Raw genomic sequence first — 20,013 nt, 5'->3', positions numbered from 1 at the left:
GTGTGATACCGCAACAGTGAAACATGAAGAACATCAAGAGCGAAAGAATTTAGCGACAAAAAAGCCCGACGATGAATGGCTCGAGCATTAAACAAGGCACAAAACTGACAGCAAGGGACATCGTGGTCTGGCCCTAAACAGGTGATGCAGTAAGAATGAAAATCTCTGTGAGGTATTTGCTTTCCACAGGCAAGACAATTGTTAACTTTTTCTGACATTGGTTAGAGCAAGAAAGAAGGGTCCCCAACAGGGTACTTCGCTTTAGAAGACTTCAGGATTACAAACTCGAAAATGAAAATTTCAGGTAGCGGCCAATCGGCACTTGCGAACTGCTTCTGCTTCAGGCTCCTCAGCAAGAAAGACTGATGTAATGGCGTCAGCTGCCTTACTTTATATACTGATGACCTGACGTCAGTCCTGAAGTGACAGCAACCGATGTAGAAATACTAAGCTTCTGGTATTCGGGCCGGCCGAGGGCTACAATGGCAGGGATAACCCAAATGTGATGACTGCAACAGTGAAACACGAAGAACATCAGGAGAATAACTGGTCAGAGAAAAGTGTGGGAGGGAACTATTAGAATCGCTTTTGTTTTTTCTCCCCTATTTTAGTACTTTGTAAGTCAAGGGAATTGGAGGAGAATGTGTGGCAAAATAGACCTGTCCAATTCAGGAAGAAAGCTCCAAGTTTCTGGAATTGCTGCCCTAAAGCAAAACTGTCTCAGATCCTTGTTCAGATGAATGTCAAACAGCTCTGCCTCTAGTACACCTCACATCCCTTCAAGTTCTAGAAAGCCTGTCTTCCAGAACATTTGGTTGAAAGGGTTGAAAGGGAATGCAGGCCGCAATTAGTGTCATGACTGCTTCTGCAGTAGTCTCCCAAGCCTCCTTGCTTATGTACCACTTGACTGTGGTGCCATCTTTCCTTATCTGAAGAACTCTCCAAAGACTATGAGCTGTTAATGAGCTGCTTCCTGTAGTTCAGAGTTTGATTACCTCAGCCTCTACTTCCCTAATGTAAGTCACTTGAACAGGCAGTGCTCTAGGGGCAACTGAAAAATTAGGCTAGGCTCCTCAATGGTCTTCTGCACTGCATACCTAGCAATACTTATGATTCTAAGGTACGGGTGAAAATCAGGACTAGGATAGCCACCATTATCTCTTTTATGTTTATGTGCTTTCTTTTTATCCCACCCTTCCCAGTTCCCTGAACTTAAACAACTCCACATAAGCTTCCATTTAAAGTCTAAGGAAACTGTGGTGAGGGTCACTGAGGGTTGGGATGCTTTGAAAGGCACCCGCAGGTTCACTCTCCATGATATCCTCTTTCTGACACATGCAAGGAATGGAACAATGGTCTCAAGTGAATGTGTATGGTGGCACCACCTGTTTTCTTAGGTACCACTGAAGCTTTCTCATGTTCAGGCAGGCAAGTGGTACCATTACATGATGCTGTGTACCCCACTGGTAAAAAGAAATCCCTGACTAAATTTCCTTTTGCTGCAAAATGCTCAGGACATATAGGGTTAGATTAGATACCTTGTTCTCTGGGAAGAAGGCTTTCCTGAGGATGATGTCTAGAAGGGACCCCACTAAATACTAACTTCTTTGAGGGTGTCAGGGTTGGTTTTGTTCAGCTGTCAGCAAGATCCAGATGGTTTTGCACAGTTCATGGCAAGACCCGGATTCCTGACACAATTCCAAATGAATTCCAGAGTTTTGAGAATCTCCTGTAGAGACTTTGCTAAGATGAGGCAACTCTTTTTAAAGGGGTAAACCTGGATGCCCTTTGTCCTACAACATACAATTACTAGAGCCAGGCATTTTGTAAAGACCTTTGATGCAGTAGATGAGCTGAAGGGCAAGGATGTGAACTGGAAATGACCTCTCTCTGCTGCAAATCTGTGGAATTTTCTGTGGCTACTGGCATTGGGGATATGAAGGTAGGCATCTTTTAAGTCTGGAGTGACAAGGATCTCCTGTGGAAGGAATGGTAACCTACACTGGACAGTTAACATGTTGAATGTTGGCAATCTAAAACATTAATTTGAATAATACAGATCTAGGGTAGGTTTCTTTGTGCCTTCTTTGTTGGAACTAGGAAAAACCTTGATTAGAACCCTCATCTTTCCTTTCCATTTGGGACACTTCATATGGTACCAAACTGCAACATTCTTTCTAGTCCGGCAGAGACAAGGCCTACCTTTTCTTTGGGGACTGCTGGGATGTCCCTGTGCTTTGGGATGTTTTGGAACTGTAATTTGCAACCCTTTCTTAGCATGTTTAGTACTCACGGATTTTTAGATGATGCTTTCCCAACTCTTGCAAAAAAGTCTAAGCACCCACCAACCTATCAACTTATTCTAAGGTGAGAAGGACTGCTGGAAGGGTGGAGGTGGGGGGTTGAGAGTGAGAGGGAGCAGAGGCAGCCTGGCTGAAGCATGGTTGATCCTTAAGAGGGTCTTAGTCTTGATGGTCCCCAAGTTTTTTTTTTTTGTTTTCGCTCTTGCTTGCCCCCCGTCTTTTAAACTTGCCCTTTTCCCCACTTTGCCAAGAACTCTATCCTGCATCTCTTCTGCCTTAGCCCTCATCTTCTCCAAAAGGGACTGTTGGCAGAATAGCATGTGGGACTTGCAGGTAAAGACACTAAAAGAGGGGGTTGCATAAGCATAAAAGTTTGTCTTGAATCTATTGGACTCTCCCCAAAGGAACTTCTTAAACCTATAAAAATTGGTCAGCTTTCCTTGCAGCTGGCGTGTGTGTGTGTGTGTGTGTGTGTGTGTGTGTGTGTGTGTGTGTGTGTGTGTGTGTGTGTGTGTGTGTGTGTGTGTGTGTGTGTGTGTGTGTGGTGGGGGGTCTAGCTCCACAGATGCATTTTGCAAATGCATCCTCCAGGACATCTAACACTGAAGGATTAGACAATGCACTGGGCTCAGGCAAGTTCATATATGCTCTGTATCTGAGATAGGCCTCTGAATACTCATTAGCCCCCCACTGAAAAACCTCCTTCGTTCTAAGTAGGGTGTCTTCCAATGAAGAAATCATTTGGTGGAATATCAGAGGAAAGGGTGTCCTTATAGTCTAAGACCCACATAAGCCAGTTCATCTGCCTCTGAATCATGAGAGTCAAGATCCTTTGGTGGAGGTTCTGCCCTTCTCTTTTTAGAAAGAGACACCAGAGATGCCTGGGGCCCTATGTGAGAACTTCAGCCAGTTAAACCAGTGAATCAGTGGAAGCCCAGTAAGTGGAGGCGGCTAAGGCACTGCCCGATTTAGGTTGAAGCAAGCTGAAGTTGATCTTCACTGTCTTGTGCAGCATACCTCCAAGTATAGCTAGTTTGGAGGCCTCAGGTCATAGGCAGTGGGAACATACTTCAATCTGGTCTCCAGGAATGTCCTTCATACTAAAATCCTGGTGATCCCATCTTCCTCTTCAGTTTTGGCAACCCCAGTCTTCGTTACAGAAGGGCCTTGTGTCTTAAGGATAGACATCAGTCCAGGAGGACATGCAAGACACCAATGATAAGGCAGTCTGCAAAGCAGTCACACCACAGGCCTTGACCTAGAGGTAGGGTCTGCAGAAGGGATGCTCTGTGCATGAAGTCACCAGACTCAGGAAGGACAACGTTATTCAACAGGACACCCTCTTGGCCTCCTAATGCTTCTTCCTATATTTTCTTTTCTGGCATATGGCCCCTAAAGCCTTGCCCAATGCCATGACATTGTAGAACATGGCATGTACCCTATGTCTGGCTGCAAAATACTTAAATAACTGATGCCTTCTTCTGATTGTCCTCATAGTGAAACAGGCAGAATACAGACAGTCATGATATGGGCTGAGGCAAAATAAGCATCAGTTGTGCAAGTCTTTTTTGGGGAGTCTTCTTCACACACACACGCAATACAATCCTTCATCTTAACAAAGCTTCTGAACCAGAATAAGAGTTACAATCAAAGAACAGCTCTACCAAAAAGATAAGTGAAATCCTCTATGGGGTACTTACCAGTTTCCTGGAAGCAGACTGACCGATAGAGATACAACACTGAGGAACATACAGCTACACAACACTGCACAGCAAGAAAGATCTGAATATGGTGCCAGATGATGTACCTTCTATACAACTGATATCTTTGTGTTTTGGTAGGAAAGCCACAAACAAAGCTCTGGAAATCAGGCCAACCAATCAGGCTACTTGCAGACAAGAATCTGAAAAGTGAGGACTGCAACAGTGAATATTAAGATGAACATTTACTGTTGCCCTTGACTCCTGGGTATTGAGAATAACCATCATTACATTACTAGCTGAAGTCAAGGAAGACTAAAAGGAAACCTCTTGGGTTAGGCTGGTGTCAAAGCATCCTTGCTATTGCTATTTTTGGAAAGGAATCAGGGTAAGATACCACCAGCATTTGTATTTGTGGTGGAAGGCAAAACTGCATGAAATAACAACCACATCATTTGAATACCATTTCTGAAGGAGGGACTTTTCTCTACCCCTATGGGGGATCAGACTGTACCTGGTTTGCAAATCTGCCAGACAACTGGATTTCACTGAAAGGTGAACTGTAGTTGAACTTTTAGCCTTGTAGGCACACTTTAAGGCTTTCAAAATTTCTCTGCAGAGGGTGTGGATAGAGCAACAGTTAATGAAACACATACACACACACACATGCCAGTATACATTCTACATGAATGCCTTGTTGTACAGTACCCTGGAGGACTCCACTGGTTACTTTCACACTTTCAAATGCCATACAAACTACCTGTTTTTTTACATTTAGCCAGTTTGGTATCCATCCCTACACATATAGATTTATATTTTAGGCATTTAGATTAATTGCAATATCCACATGGGGTACTGTGTCAAACACTTTAGCTAGGCCAAGATATAATGTGTGAAAAGCATGACAAGTGTCAACAGCCTTGACCGTAAAAAGTTAACGCTGAAAATAACCAAGTCAAATCAGTAAACCACTCTCCAAAGTGAGTGAGTAAATCCAAAAATCAGAGTAGTGACACAACGGAAACTTTATTAAAACAATTTTAAACCAAAATAAAATCAGGATAAGCGCTTTCGGCTTCAGCCTTCTTGTTTTAATAATGTTTCTGCTGTGTCACTACTCTCCTTTTTGTATCATCAAAAGTTAACTAGATTTGATAGGCATAGTCTCTGTGGCAAAGTTCTGTTCCTTAAACTATAGTTAAGGGGAAGATGACCACTCTAAACCCTTTCCAGCATTTGCATTGAATTTAACGTTATCTGATTTTTTTTTTACACAGAAATAAAATGCCCATATTTTCCACCGAAAACATTCTTACCCATTTTCTGTGATACCTATTACTTAAAAAGATATGTATGATGTCTGTGGCACAAATTTATATCAGAAGAGTCTTCAAATCCCTTTTATGCTTCTCTGATGATCCAGTATCTGTTCTCTAATCTGCCTGGCTGACTTTCCTGCAAAGAAAATCAATGTTTTGTTTTCTGAAAATACAGCACTTTTATTCCATCAGCACCAAGACTTTTTTCAGCCAAAATAATAGTTTTTGCTTTGGAGTGTATCAAGTGGTGCTGCAAAAGATACATTTCCAGTTTCCTGAAGCAAATTGCAGGGTAGTTTATATTTGCCATAGGTTAACTAGATGAGCCAACAGTACAATGTCACTGGGATACTCTAAGGTGTTTTCAACCAAATGAGGTTGAAAGATTAGGGTAGCTGTTGGATGGAGGTTGTAGTTCTCCCTTCTCCAAAGTTGCAGCACTCCCAGAGTAGATTATGGGTAGTAGCAGGAGTATGCAACCCTAATCCATCTCCTAATCTACTCTGGCACTGCTGCATGCTCTGGGTACTATCCTTAATCTACTCTGGGACTAGGAGTACTAGAAGCAGCATGTAGCCCTCCTCAATAAACATTTTTATATTCAAGTTTCCTTTTTTGACATTTGACTAAATTAAGTTACTCTGTTCATTTGGGAGACATGATTTTATCTGATTGCACTAGATCCCTTCTTGACTACAGACAGACCTTTAACCTCTAGATCAGTGTGAAGTTGATGAGCACAACAGAAAAATTTGAGAGGTTCAAGAACAGTGCCATATCTTCCTTTTTTTCCTAAGAATAAGATCAGAGATGTTTATAAAATCTTATCTACTACAGGTTTAGAATGAAATTCACACTAAGATAAACCCACTCCTTCATTTCTTCCAGTCTCCTTAACTGAAGATAATCTTCACATCATCTTTTCCTTAACTCTTGTATGGAGGGAAGTTCTCTGTGTGGGACAGAAACACCCATCACGTACAGCTTAAATGGACTTCAGATATATTGTGCAAAATGATGGACCAAACCATAATGGAACTTATTCAGACAGATACAGGGACAGATGGTCAGGTTATCATGCCTCATTAGTGATGATGAGCTTTTTCGGAAGGAAATATATACTTTAATAGGAATGTTTAGGAATAGGGGGTACTCAATGAAGTTACTACTCAATGTTAAGAAGGAAATTATAAAAAAAGAGAGGAACTACATTTTTCCTGAAAGCGCCTACCACCCAGTATTTTTACAATACAACCAAGAAATGCCTTGTTTGGTGGCCAGCATTAACAGGTTATGGGATTTGAATTTTGACAATGAAATGAAAGACAAACTGGGACTGAAATCATGGGTAGTGTACAGCGGGGGCAGAAACATAAAGAACATTCTAGAGGGAGAACTAAAGCCTAACAAAGCACACAAATCATTGATGTACAAATGTGGGTCTTTGTAGGACTTGCAAAAATATAAATGATGGACCCTGTGTTTTAGTCAGCATTTATGACAGTACGATTAGTTGCCCAGGCCATTGCAATTGCAACATTAGTATAGTGGTATACTTAGCAACATGTATATCATGCCCAGGATTTTATGTATTAAAAAACACATGGAAATTAAGTAACTGCATTACTGAACACCTTAGAGACATTAAGAATAAAAATACACACAACGCTCTTTACATGTATACACTAGAATGTACCAATTATAAAAGATTTATATTTTTTATCATTGATAGGGTTCACACCAATGAGAGAGGTGGGAGTGCCAAGTTAGAATTAGAAATTAGAGAGACAAAATGGCAACTGAGACTAAATGCCACCCATAAACCTGGGTTGAATTATTTTATATCAATGGCCCTTATTCTTAAACAGAGGGCTACAGTGGTATAACTATGATGATTTATTTTTGTTGTTTACTTTTTACTTTAAATTTTTATTTTTACTTTTTTGAATGCCTAAATGGTAATTAATGGTAATTATAGTTATACTCTCATTTTTCATTCCTGTTTGTTCTTGGGGGAAAGTTTCTTAAGATTTTTAAGAGATGACATCAACCTTATTGCATCAGGGAAATGTGAACTGATTGGTCGCTGTGTAATTACCGTGCTATTTAAGGAATTCAGTGGAGATGCATTTTTACGACTCTGATGATGTACAGTGAAAGTGCTTAGGTGTTTTTTATTTTATTTTTAATAAAGTTGGACTGCAGGGACCCATTGTATGTGATTTTATTTTTTTTTACTTTTGGTTCTTAGTTTACCTCTTCTTTGGCATTATTTACTTAAACAGGAAACCTTCTTCTCTACAACCTAACCAAGTACAGTTTTTGTCAAAGGCAGATTTTGTACGCTTAACTTCACAAAAACTTTTTTTTTTTTTGCTCAGAACACCTTTTCATAAATCTTTGTACTTTTGCATGCATCCTACCTGCCTTACTCTACTCTTCTTTTTGTTTTTTTCATTGTTTTTCTTATCCATATTGTTTTGTCTGTAATATTGTTAATTTGTCTTATTTCATATGTGTTATCTATTCATATGTGTTTGTTTGTCTGTGGGCTTTTCCCCGGGTGCTCACTGAAAAGGTGGACCAACTTACCCAGCTGGACCAACCCGGTTAACAAATGCAAATAAATAAATAAATAAGTGTGTGGCTGCTGCCCTTGATGAAGGTTTATCTGTCCGTGCAGCTTATTGCAATTTGGCTCAAGCATTCAACACATAATCCTTCATTGACCAGTACATGGATCTGAAGGTAAGTGAACCCAAAGAAAGTTGAGTCTGCAATAAACTGCATTCTCATAACCAGCAAGTGAGAAAAGGAGGACTGCTATCCTCACCATTCCCTGTCAAGGAAGGAGGCTCTTAAGGTTCTCGCCTGAAGCCTTTTTTTCTCAGATGTCAAAAATGACTCCAGTGTCTGGTGCAATCATGCAGTTGACTGTAAACGTGGGAACACTTCCTTAAACCCACTGAGATCACCCCCATTTTAAGCAGTGCTTGATATTACACATGGGTCGTGCAGTAGAAACTACCCTGCTTGTCACTTCAGAGTAGCACTTTGACATTTGATTAAAAAAAAAAGTTTAATATATTAATGCTAGGCAACAGCTAACTGTTACAGGAGTGAAAGACTTTGCAAGTTCTTACAGATTACAGAATACTGTATCCTATTCTGTAACTTCTGTAACATGCCATTTGGTACAGCTGGAGAAGGTATGAGGATTCCACCCAAACAGGATCAAGTGGTTTCAAGGCTTGGCTTGCAGACAAAGGATACAGTAACTCTGTCTTTGCTCTGTATTTTGTCACCTTCTTAGAGGAGACCTGTGCCTGACATACAGAGCATTACAGTACCCATTAATAGACATTCAGCCTTAACAAAACATAACAACAACACTATAAAACATGACAACTTCATATCTTAAAGACTATCACATTTATGGAATAAACACTTACTTTCAATTAAGCATTCAACCTGTTAAGTCATACCTGCAGGAAGGAAATGGACGACTACACTGACATCCACAAGATCTAATGTGGGATCTGAGGCATCATACTTCTTAACAGTCAATAAAACTTCGGCTTAGAAACCAAACTTATGAAATTTGCTAAGGGTTATTTTGGTAACTGCACATCTTTCAAGTGCAATGTGTAACAAATGCAGAGTTGTTGGTCTTCTCAAATGTCCACACAATCTCCAGCAATTCAAATCCTTTACAACCAGCACGAACTTTCCTCTTATAAACAACTTCAGCCAAGTCCATCCTACCATTTCTACTTTCAGCCTTGGTACCATCTCCATCCACAGTTTAATGTTTTTTTTTTCATTTCCTCTTAATAAAATGCTCAGTGGCACAAACTACCAGAACTTTCAACTCATGCCCTCCCTCCCTCTCTTCCTACTCAGAAAAATAAAATGTCAATTAAAATGCTGACTTTCAGAAGAAAAATAATGACAAATATTGATTCATAAAATTCATAAACCAAGATTTAAAAAAATCACAAATAGTGTATTTTGCAAGAGATGAAACACATGTCTCTCTATAGTTAATTCGTCTAACACAGACGTCACACACTCGTCTCCCAGGGTCATGTGATCTCCAAGTTAGAATTCATATCTAGATTCCAGCATCTCATTTCTTATTTATTTTACCCATCCAAAAGTTAGTACAATTTTTTAAATAAATTTCAATATCTGATATTCTGGAAGCAACCCTTTTTCCATCTCCTTGCCTTTCCACCTGCCAGATATACTCATCACTTTAGCTGGAGGTGCTCTCCTCTAATTGTTTATTTTCTTCCTTTTCATTTTAATCTATTTTAATACACTAAATCTAGTTTCTATGCAGATGTCTCAGTCTAAACTCAACTATTATAGGTTTGTATTCAGCACCCTATGTAACCATATATATCACTACAAGTATTTAAAAGGATCATCACCATACCCAAGTCCACTTGCTTTAATGTAAGGCCCACTGATCAACTGTCTCAGTAATGAAACTGCAGATGATCTGTAACTGAAATTGTGGACCTCTGTTGAACTCTATGCATATGTCTTAATACCTACTTAATATAAGAATTTTCTTGATCTGCCTTGAGAAAAGAAATGCATATATCACTATCAAACTATCTCTGTGGCTGCACTAGGATGGTGATGTATTTCCATGTATGGAAATAAGACCACTACTCTACATCACTACTGATCCAAGGCACAAACCATAGGAAAACGCAGAAGGTTCTGTACGGTTGGCAGCAACCTCAGAGATGGCTATAAAACAAAGTACAGCGAAAAGACCTATCACTTCCACACAGTCAAATTTTTATGTTTTGGAGTTACTGGACTTCAAATAAGAGACATTTTTTCCTTGTCTATGAACTTTAAGGTGCAGTTTGCGCAGTTCTTCAGTAAACAGCCTGGAAACTAACATATTGTTTTAAATGACAATAAAGCTTTACCTGAAGTACAACATGTGAATATATTCCTTCAACAATGAATACAGTTCCTCTGTATTGATGTTGTACTGAACAACTTGTATTGGCTGAAAAAAGAAAACAAATACATTTGGTTAAGATACATGGTTGTATTTCCTTTTTGTCTCATCACGGTTTCTTCTGGACATGACTTATAGCTAAAAGTACACATTTCACACTAACACTACACATTTCTAAATTTCTTCATGTAAAACATGTAAAACAAGACATTTACAACTTCCAGTCACTTCAGCATTTACATTTCTGAAAGTTTTCATTTTCTGAGTCCCGATGACGGTAAATATAGTGAAAATGAGCAGTAACAGTTAAATGATTTGGATGTCTGACCCTTTTCACCCATAAACTGGGTCTTGTACCAAAAATACTGCAACTTACTTGCTACAAATTACATAAAGAAAATAGTCTGTAACCTGGCAGTACAACATTAAAAAATGACTTGCACAGATATTTAAAGAATTTGCATCTTAAACGCTTGGTTTTAATAATTAATGAGACAAAGGTAGCAGTGTGCATGATCTGTGGAGTTGACTGATCTCAATTTGTGGGGGCATGAGAAGACACAGAGCCATAGCTGACCCATCTTGTGCCCAGTGCTGTTCTCAGATCTGGTGCTCTCAACTTAAAGATGAGAAGCCAAAAAAGGATCAGTTCCCAATCTGGCTGACACACCTATTCTAAGGAGTAAGCCTGGTCCTAATTTTTGTGCCCCTCAACTTAAAAGAGATCTTTCTACTTACTTTAAAACTGCAGCACGTTGCTTGCTAAAACTTATAACACACAAGGTGCTAAAGCACTCTAGTAGTATTTATTTCTGTACCAGCATTCTGAATTGAATAATGTAATGCATTGCTGATCGACTGGCATCTCCTGATCATGTATTGTTATTAAAAACTTAAATAAGAAAAAAAATCTATTAGTCCATCTGCAAGTCGCTTTGTGTTCTTTCACTTAAAACTCAGGTTGTCTAAATCATGTTACTCAGGCTGCCTTAAGCACATGACATCGGATGCAACTTGAGCAAATCGGAAAGGTTTCTACTTATTTCATCTAACAACATAGACAGACTTAGAAAGGTTGTTCCTGCAGGGCCAAAATGTCAGGAAGGCCTGTAATGAGGCATTATTGCCTTATTCTCTATAAGGGCATATGTATAAAGATTGGACTGCTTTCAAAAAGACCATGCTACCAGTCCTGCAAGTTGCTGTGTGTTCTTTCACGTTTGACTCAAGCTGCCTCGGGCACAAGTCACCTGATACAACCTGAGCAAATCGGAAATGCTGCTCACTGCTTCACCGAGCAACACAAGCAGCCATCATGGCAAGGTTCTTTTTGCAAAGCCAAAATGTCAGGTGGGCCTGCAATAAGGCAATATTGCTTTATTCTCTATAGGGGCATATGCATAAAGGCTAAACTGTTTTCAAAAATGTCCAAGCTGAGTAAGCAATCTTTCTTTTTCTTTAAAGAAATCTGAGCTCTGTCCACTTCCATGTTCTCAAAACAGGGAAGTACACTCTAAGGAGAAAAAAAAATACAAAAAAACTAAAAACAATAACAATACAGAATACAACAAAAAAAAGATCTTTCTATTTGGGAGGGCAACAGCCCGGCACTCCAATTCCAGAAGCTGCCCCTACAACCACTGCCATCACAAGAAAACAGAAAACATGAGAACTGTGAACCTCATTAGCGAACGTACTCCTCCAGAAACATCTCCAAGGAAAGCTGCAGTACACCAAGGGCTGTTGCATAAATAAGACTGAAGGTCAAGACAGAACAGCCCTTTCAAATATTCCAGACTACAAAGACACTAAATAAACTAAACAGATAAATACATTTTTCAGGGGTTGAACAGTGTAGTAAAGACTGAAAAGTTGCATTTAAAGTTTGCAGCTGTTAATGAATTATCTTATTTTGAATAAAAAACGTATATGACATACATGCTTAACATACAGTTATGGTTGACTTCTATCTCACAGAATCTGTGTTTGTGTGCATACACAGGTGTGTATACTTTAGTATGTAAAGCACACTGGAGAAGTTCAGTTGGGTAAAACCTTACCATAACAGTAGATGTCCTCTTCATTGTTGCAATATTCATAACCTAAGGGATATCCCGCCGAGGATAGCCCAATGTCTGGCCAGTGCACCAAAGTCTTTAGTACTTGTAGGCACTGTACATCACACGTACACTCTCTGCACAAGGTGCAGGGAATAAAGGTGACATACAGAAGCAAACACACAGAAGTGGAAAAGCCCCAGGAGGAACAGAATGTCCCTAGGAACAAGGAAAACCATGTGCATCCAGAAGGAGAAAAAGGAGAAGAACACCTTAGCCAGGAGGGGAAGAAGAAATAGGCTACAGCAGAGGGGGCAGGAGGGTGGGAGTGCATACTGCAACACTGAAGAGATGGACATCTACTGGTATGGTAAAATTTTATACAACTGTACTATGCCCTTCCATATCACTGCTGCAATATTCATAAACTAAGGAAGAGTAGAAAAGCTCAAGTTGAATCCTGGGAGGAGGATGGCATAGAATAGCCCCCTCCCCCCAGAAACCCATGCAGGAATCCCTGGCAAAGCCAGCTCTGGCCCTGGAAAAAACATCCAACTTGTGATCCTTAGTGAAAGTATGAAATGAGGACCAAATTGCAGCCTCAGTGATGGAACTGGTACACAGCTCCTTAAAAAGAGCACCAGAGGCAACCACCCTGGCAGAAAGAGCCTCTACTGATGTGGAAAGGCATTTACCATGAAAACAATAACAAAAAGAAATGGCCTGAAGAGCTAGCAGTAGAGCCCTTGTCTCCTTTATGTTGATGTGCTATGACATCTAGTGAAGATGCCAGAGGTTGTAAGCCTTGAGAGAGCTGAAAGAGCCCCCCCCCCATCCCCTGTCTGAGATGTCTGTACAGATCTCTTGAGTCAGGACTGGGGCTTAGAAAGGAAGCCCTAGGTTAACAGACAGTTGATGAATCCACCACTGAAACTTTAGCTTACAACAGGGAAGGAAAAGGTACTGGGAAGTCCAAGGGGTGGCAATGTTGGAGCCACACTGACTTGAGGTACCACTGAAGCTTTCACATGTGAAGCATGGCCAGACAGAGCATGGGAATGGTGGAACCCATGAACATGGGGACCCTGAAGCCAGATAAAGAAGAGACTGGAAAAAGGCAGTGAGAGACAGAACCTTTTGGGGCAGGCAAAGCTGACAACATGGGGATGGTCTGAAGCCTGCATCTGAGGAAAATATGACCCTGGGAAGGTGTTGGTGTGTGCTTCTTAACATTTATGGTGACCCTCAGACTCTAACAGGGAAATTGTAAACCTGAGATCCTGAAGCAGAGTGTTGAGGGAAGAAGCCTGAATGAGCAGATCATCCATCTAGGGAAAGATCTCAACTCCTCTCATCCTATAAAAGGCAATGACAGGAGTGAAGAATTCGGTGAATACCCTCGGGGCAGTACAGAGGCCAAAGGGCAAAGTAGAGAACTGAATATACAAGAAGAAACAGAAACTTTAAAAATTCCTGAAAAGGGTATAGATGGGGTTATGAAGATAGGCATTCTTGAGATCTAGAGAGTCTAGAAAGGCCTCATGTAAAAGAGGGGAAATAAAGTCTGAAGAGACAACATTCAAAAAGGAGTTTTGAGAAAGGTGTTGGCCTGGGAAAGATCCAGAATTAGTCTCCAAGTACCTTCCCTTCAGGGGACCAGAAACATTTTGGAATAAAAAACCCTCCATATCTGGGCAAGAGGCACAGCTTGAATGATGCCCTGGACGAAAAGAGAATGGAAGAGAGTTGAGCATCTTTAGGAAAAGAGGGAGTTGTTCCAGACGGGATTGAGGGATGCGCAAAAATGAAGGAAGGGATTTCCACACCATGAAATACTCCCGGCAGATGATTGACAGAACTCATGTTGTGATCCTTAACCAATATGTAAGAGACAGGAAAGGATGTAGGGATAAGGGAACCTGGCCAAGGGAAAGGGGAAACAAACTGTCAAATGTAACCTGGCTTATTCTGAAAAGGAGTTTCTGGGAGGTTGGGGTTTGAGTAGACTTAGCAGGAAGCACATGTCTAGAACCCTTTCCTTTAAAACAAAGAAAGTGGAAAAAGTGCCAAACGTAAGCTGATAACCAGAACTAAGGCACTGGAAGGTTCACCAGAATAAAATCCACTGTTTTATTGATCGCACACGATATTAAAAAAACGTAAAGCACATCCAGAACGCATTAACTGTATCACCGCGTTTTTGTCACAAAAAAACTTCTTCAGATGAGTATACCAACTTCTGAAACCCCTTTATATACAGAAATATCCCCAATTAAACAATTAACAAACTGTTATACTTTTAAAAACACAGTGCAAAAAAAACTATATACACAATGATACACAATAAGTACAGAAGTGCATAGAAAATCATTTGTTGGTCAAGCAGGAATCTTGTAAAAAATATATTATTTACAATTTGTAAAAACTTGTAAACAAAAAATAAATATTTAAAAATATAAAACCCTTGTAAAACCACATTTAAAACACTGTTGTGTAGGTCATACAAAATGTTAAACAGCACCATCTGCTGGACAGTCACATAATTTAAAGTTTAGCTGACCTAAGCTTTAAGACTGGCTTCAATGAAACCATCTCATTCAAACCAGGATACCTAGTAGCTTCAAGAACTAGTTGCCAGTACAGTTCCCTGTATTCTAGGCGTGTTTCCCAAGGGCCACCCCTAGGATCAATGGGCAATATTTCTATTACATAAAAATAAAAAACAGCTCCTGCACAGTTCAAAGTATGTTTATACAGAGAATTGTTACTGTTCATCTTTTTTGTATCATACCTGTGTTCATACATTCTTAACTTTAATTTTCTCTCAGTTTTGCCTATATAGAATGCTTCACATTTGTCACACAAGGCTAAATAAATACCATTAGTATTGCAATTAGCAAAACCATTTGTCTTAAGTCTGTCTCTACTTTTCAGATGAACCATCTCTCCAACTTTGATATAAGGGCATTGGGCACAATAACCACACTTGTATGTGCCCCTTTTATTAGAAAGGTAAACATCTGTCCTAGGGGTGCCATTCTCCAAAATGTTTTTAATAAAGCGTCCCCTTCTGTAAATACACTTAAAAGGCTTATCAAATATATACTGCAGGTCTGATGTACTAGCAAATCTGCTCCATTCCCTTTCTATATTTCTGGCCAACCCAGCATCCCCATCATAAGTAATAACCAAAGCACTGTTGTACCCATTATCACCTGACCGCTCCGATGTTTGAATATTTTCAAGGTCCTAATTGTCACTCCTGAAAACAGGGGGCAAACCTAGATTTTCTTGCTTCCAAAACTTCGTTATATACTTCTGCTAGAAGCTTTTCTGGGTACCCCCTAGCCCTGAACAAATCCATAAGATAAGCAATTTCATTAATAAAATCATTGTCATCTGAGGTCACTCTGGATTTTCAAACAAACTGACCCTAGCTATTTGCTATTGCTTTATTTACTAAATATAAGATGTATCAAATGGACAATGACAATTTGAAGCAATGTTTGCAGTTAAATATTGTACCTAAGGGTTTAAGGGTGTGCAAATATCCAAACAATGTTACTAATGGCTCCGATTTTCACAAAGATTTGGTTGTTGCATTTGACAAATGTGACTTTGATGTCATGAGAGCTATAATTAAAAACAATGAAAATTAAATGAACAATATTTTCCATGTGGTTGAGCATACCAACAACAACAACATTATCAGTGATTTAATGTATACTATTGAAGATGAAAAGGAGAAATATTTTGATTTGTTAAGGAATATTAATTTAAAATGTAAAGAAGTGCATGTTAGAAAGGTGAAAAAGCTAGAGATATTAATGAATATAAAGAGAATGTGCACTACCCCAAACCTAGGCAGGGGGGCTAGATTTTATGGTAATGACAATTTAAACAGGGAAAGTGTACATGATGGTGGGTTTGGTGGGCAGGTCAATGATGTTCCTTTTAACATTTGGGACCCTTCGGATTTTCCTTCTCCCCGGTGGTCAGAAAGGTTGAAAACGAAAGGACCAGTCAGTTACAGGTACAATGCCTGGACAGGACAATGGGGAGCTCACTAGAGACAGGCCCTGGGGTCAGAATGGTCAAGGATGGCCTCAAAATAAGTTATAACAATTTTAACATTTTTAATTATAGTAACATCGATGTGCAGGAAGGTCATTTTAACTTATTCATAAAGGGATTTTCTTATATCCCTAGGAGAAAGTGTGACATGTTTAAATTACTGGTGGATTTTAAATTATATATACGGAAAAAGAATCTAGAACTATTTTTTAATGGTCAAGAAAGGCCCAACTCACACAACACCACCTCGCATAGGAAAAGCACTTTTAACCCGCCCTTGCATCCACAATTAAAGAACTTTGAATGTATGGTGGAGAACGAGTTAAGGCAAGCCATAAATAAAAACAAAGTGATTCCCAATCTTAGTAGGGAAGAGACTTACTTGAACAATGTAGAAGTAACAAGAATTTAAGAATTATGAAACCGGACAAGGGTGGGGGTGTTGTTTTAATAGACAAAATCACATATGAAGGTAAGATGATGGACATTTTGGGTGATGTCAACCAGTATATGAGGTTTTCTCTGAACGAAGTAAATATTGCTTACAAAAGAATACAAGTATGTTTAAATGATTTGCTCATTGAAGGGCTTATAGACAATGATACTTACAATTATTTACATGTCGAGAAACCTAGGATTCCATCAATTTTTGTCATCCCCAAGGTCCACAAGGATGCGGGCAACCCACCCTTAAGGCCAATAGTCTCTGATGAAGGTTCCATAACAGCCCCCTTAGCTAAATTTGTGGATTCTAAGCTTAATAAATTGTCCATGGGGGCAGGGGGCAAATGTACTCAAAGACTCATGGGACCTTTTGAAAAAACTGCATTCGGGCCTTTATTGTGACAACCTTACTTTTATCACGGTTGATGTGAGATTTATTTTCTTCAATACCCCACACTCTGGGTTTAGAATGGTTAGAAGAGGTTTTAAGTGATATTAATGACATAAGTTACAATGATTTTAGAACATGTTTAATCGTAATGGATGTGATTTTAATGAATAATTTTATATTTTTGGAGGGCGAGTATTTTAAACAACTAAGAGGTGTTGCTATGGGGGCCCATTGTGCCTCCACGTATGCTAACATTATACTTTCCTACTGGGAAAAGAAATTTGTGTTCAATTGTGATTTCAGGTGTTGGAATTTTTATGCTCGTTTTTGGATGACATTTGTTTATTTTGGGTAGAACCTGAGAGTAGGTTTTTAGATTTCTTTAACTGTTTGTCTAGCACCGCAGATTTTTTAAGATTTACATATTTATTTATTTATTAATTATTTATTTACTGCAGTGGTGGTACTGCGGTAGCATTGTCGCCTCATAGCAAGACGTTGTCCCGTTCGATTCTCAGCTAGAGCGTCTTCTGTGTGGAGGCATACGTGAATGGGGCGTGCCTTCATTGAAGGTTGTGCGCGTCAGGGCTGGTAACCCGGTACGTAAAAATCCACTACCAATCATTAGTGGACCGGAGTTCCGCTGTGGCGACCCCTAATCAGGAAAAGCCGAAAGACGCAAACAATTATTTATTTGAAGTTTGTTTGCCAGGATGGTCCATTGGGCCGAATGAGCCCATTTTCAATGGAGTCCTGGGGAGAAAAGCTCCATAGATACAATATCAAGTATAAAAAGTAAAATGGAATAAAATAACAGTTTGGTAAAATGACAGAAGAGTACATATAAGCACAAGTAAATGTTAATACAACTGGAATACACAGAAGAGCAAATGCAACAACTCATATCAGTTTACAATTTTTAGTCTCTATGTTCACTAGAAAAAATGTTAAAATAAAGACGATAGTTAGTAAGTATGTACAGAAGATATTAAACATAAGTGGTTATTTACAATGTATATGTTTCCATAGGGGGATGTGATTGTAGACTAAGGAGTAAGGTAGTAGCTGGGGATGTTATGCAGGATGGGAACATGAGCATTCCCAGAGAGATGATAAATGTGAGTGGAGGAGAGTTTTAAAGATGGGGTGGCTGCTGGTGCTGCGGATATGAGGTGGGAGGGAGTTCCAGAGACGGGCTAGGGAAAAACAGAGTAGCTGGACGGGCAGGTTTGTGGAGTTCAATTAGGTTCTGAGTGCTGGTTCTTAGGGGTCTGCTAGGTTGGTGCATGATGAAGGTTGAGGTGAGTGAGGGGCAGAGTGAGGGCTTGAAAATGAGCTTACGAGCAAGAGTTAGTTGAGTGTAGATAAGGTAGTTGGGGAGCTCTACTCAGTTTAGTTTGTGGAGGGCAGTACAGTGATGGGAGGAGGATCTGTGCCCGGTGGTGAATTTGGCGATTTTGTTGTAGCAAGAGGAGAGTTTTGTTTTGACAGAGGATTGTAGGTTGGTTAAGAGTGGGGCACCATAAAGGAGAGAAGGGATGAGGTATGTGGTAGAGAGGAGGAATCTAGTGGATGGGGAGAGGAAGCGAATATGGCGATAGAACACAAGTTTCTGATGTGTTTTTTTAATGTTTGTTTGTATATGGGAAACAAATTTAAGCTGATTATCGATGAGAGCTCCTAACAGTTTAGTACTGGAAACAATTTCAAGGGATGTGTTGTTGTGACTGGTTATGAGGAAGGTGGTGCTGCAGTAGCGTTGTCGCCTCACAGTTAGACGTTGCCCGTTTGATTCTCAGTTAGAGTGTCTTCTGTGTGGTGACATGCGTGAATGGGCCTTCCTTCGTTGAAGGTTGTGCGTTAGGCCCGGCAAGCCAGCACGTAAAAATCTACTGCCAATCATTAGCGGACTGGAGTTCCGCTGTGGTGACCCCTAACCGGGAAAAGCTGAAAGACACAACAACAAAGTTATGCTTTTGGATGGGGTGAATAACATGAGTTTGGTTTTTGATGGATTGAGAGCTAGATGGTTATCATGCATCCATTTTTCAGTGGTTGAGAAGGCATCTTGAGTTAGTTTTATAAGGGAGGGAATGGAGTTTGCAGCACAGATAACTGCTGAATCATCTGCATATTGGACTATTTTAGCATTAGGGATATTGTGGTGGAAGTCATTAATGAAGATGTTGAACAGTAAGGGACCTAATATGGAACCCTGGGGTACACCAGTGACAGTGTTGAGGAATGAGGAAGTAGATTTCTTCCATTTGACAGATTGTTGCCTGTTGGAAAGGTAACTTGTAAACCAGTTGATACAAGAGGGGGAAAGATGTAGGTTAGAGAGTCTGGTCAGCAGGAGGGAGTAGGAGATGGTATCGAAAGCCTTAGAAAGGCCTAGGAGGAGGGTGGAGACAATGCAGTTAGAGTCTCTGGCTTTATTTACAGTTTCGAGGAAGGAGAGTAGTGCAGTAGAAGTACTGTGACCGGGTCTGAATCCATGTTGTGTTGGGGTTAGTAGGTGACTGTTGGTGAGTTATGGTAATAGTTGTATGTGGATACATTTTTCAAGTAGTTTAGAGATGGGAGATAAGATGGCGATAGGTCTAAAGTTGGAGATGTTATTATTGTTTCCTTCTTTGTGGAGGGGAATAATGTAGGCTTTTTTCCAAATTTGGGGTACATAACCTTCTTGGATTGACCAGTTTATAAGTATACAGATGGGGAAGGCAACGGTTTCA

At 39.9% G+C, this 20,013-nt stretch overlaps 1 protein-coding gene across 1 annotated transcript in view; it reads right to left on the bottom strand.

Annotated features, from left to right (window-relative positions):
* ACTR10 (actin related protein 10) overlaps positions 1-20,013 on the bottom strand; it is a 757,243-nt gene that overhangs the window by 622,265 nt on the left and 114,965 nt on the right. Inside the window, exon 3 of the mRNA XM_044074447.1 lies at positions 10,275-10,357. Within this exon, the coding sequence (XP_043930382.1) occupies positions 10,275-10,357 (83 nt within the window). The remainder of the gene's footprint in view (positions 1-10,274; positions 10,358-20,013) is intronic.

Source organism: Protopterus annectens, chromosome 6.part0 (genome assembly GCF_019279795.1).
Source record: "Protopterus annectens isolate FY-2018-M chromosome 6.part0, PAN1.0, whole genome shotgun sequence".
NCBI lineage: Eukaryota > Metazoa > Chordata > Ceratodontiformes > Protopteridae > Protopterus > Protopterus annectens.
The sequence above is the reverse complement of the archived record's forward strand: the minus strand, read 5'-3'. Positions and strand labels throughout refer to the sequence as shown.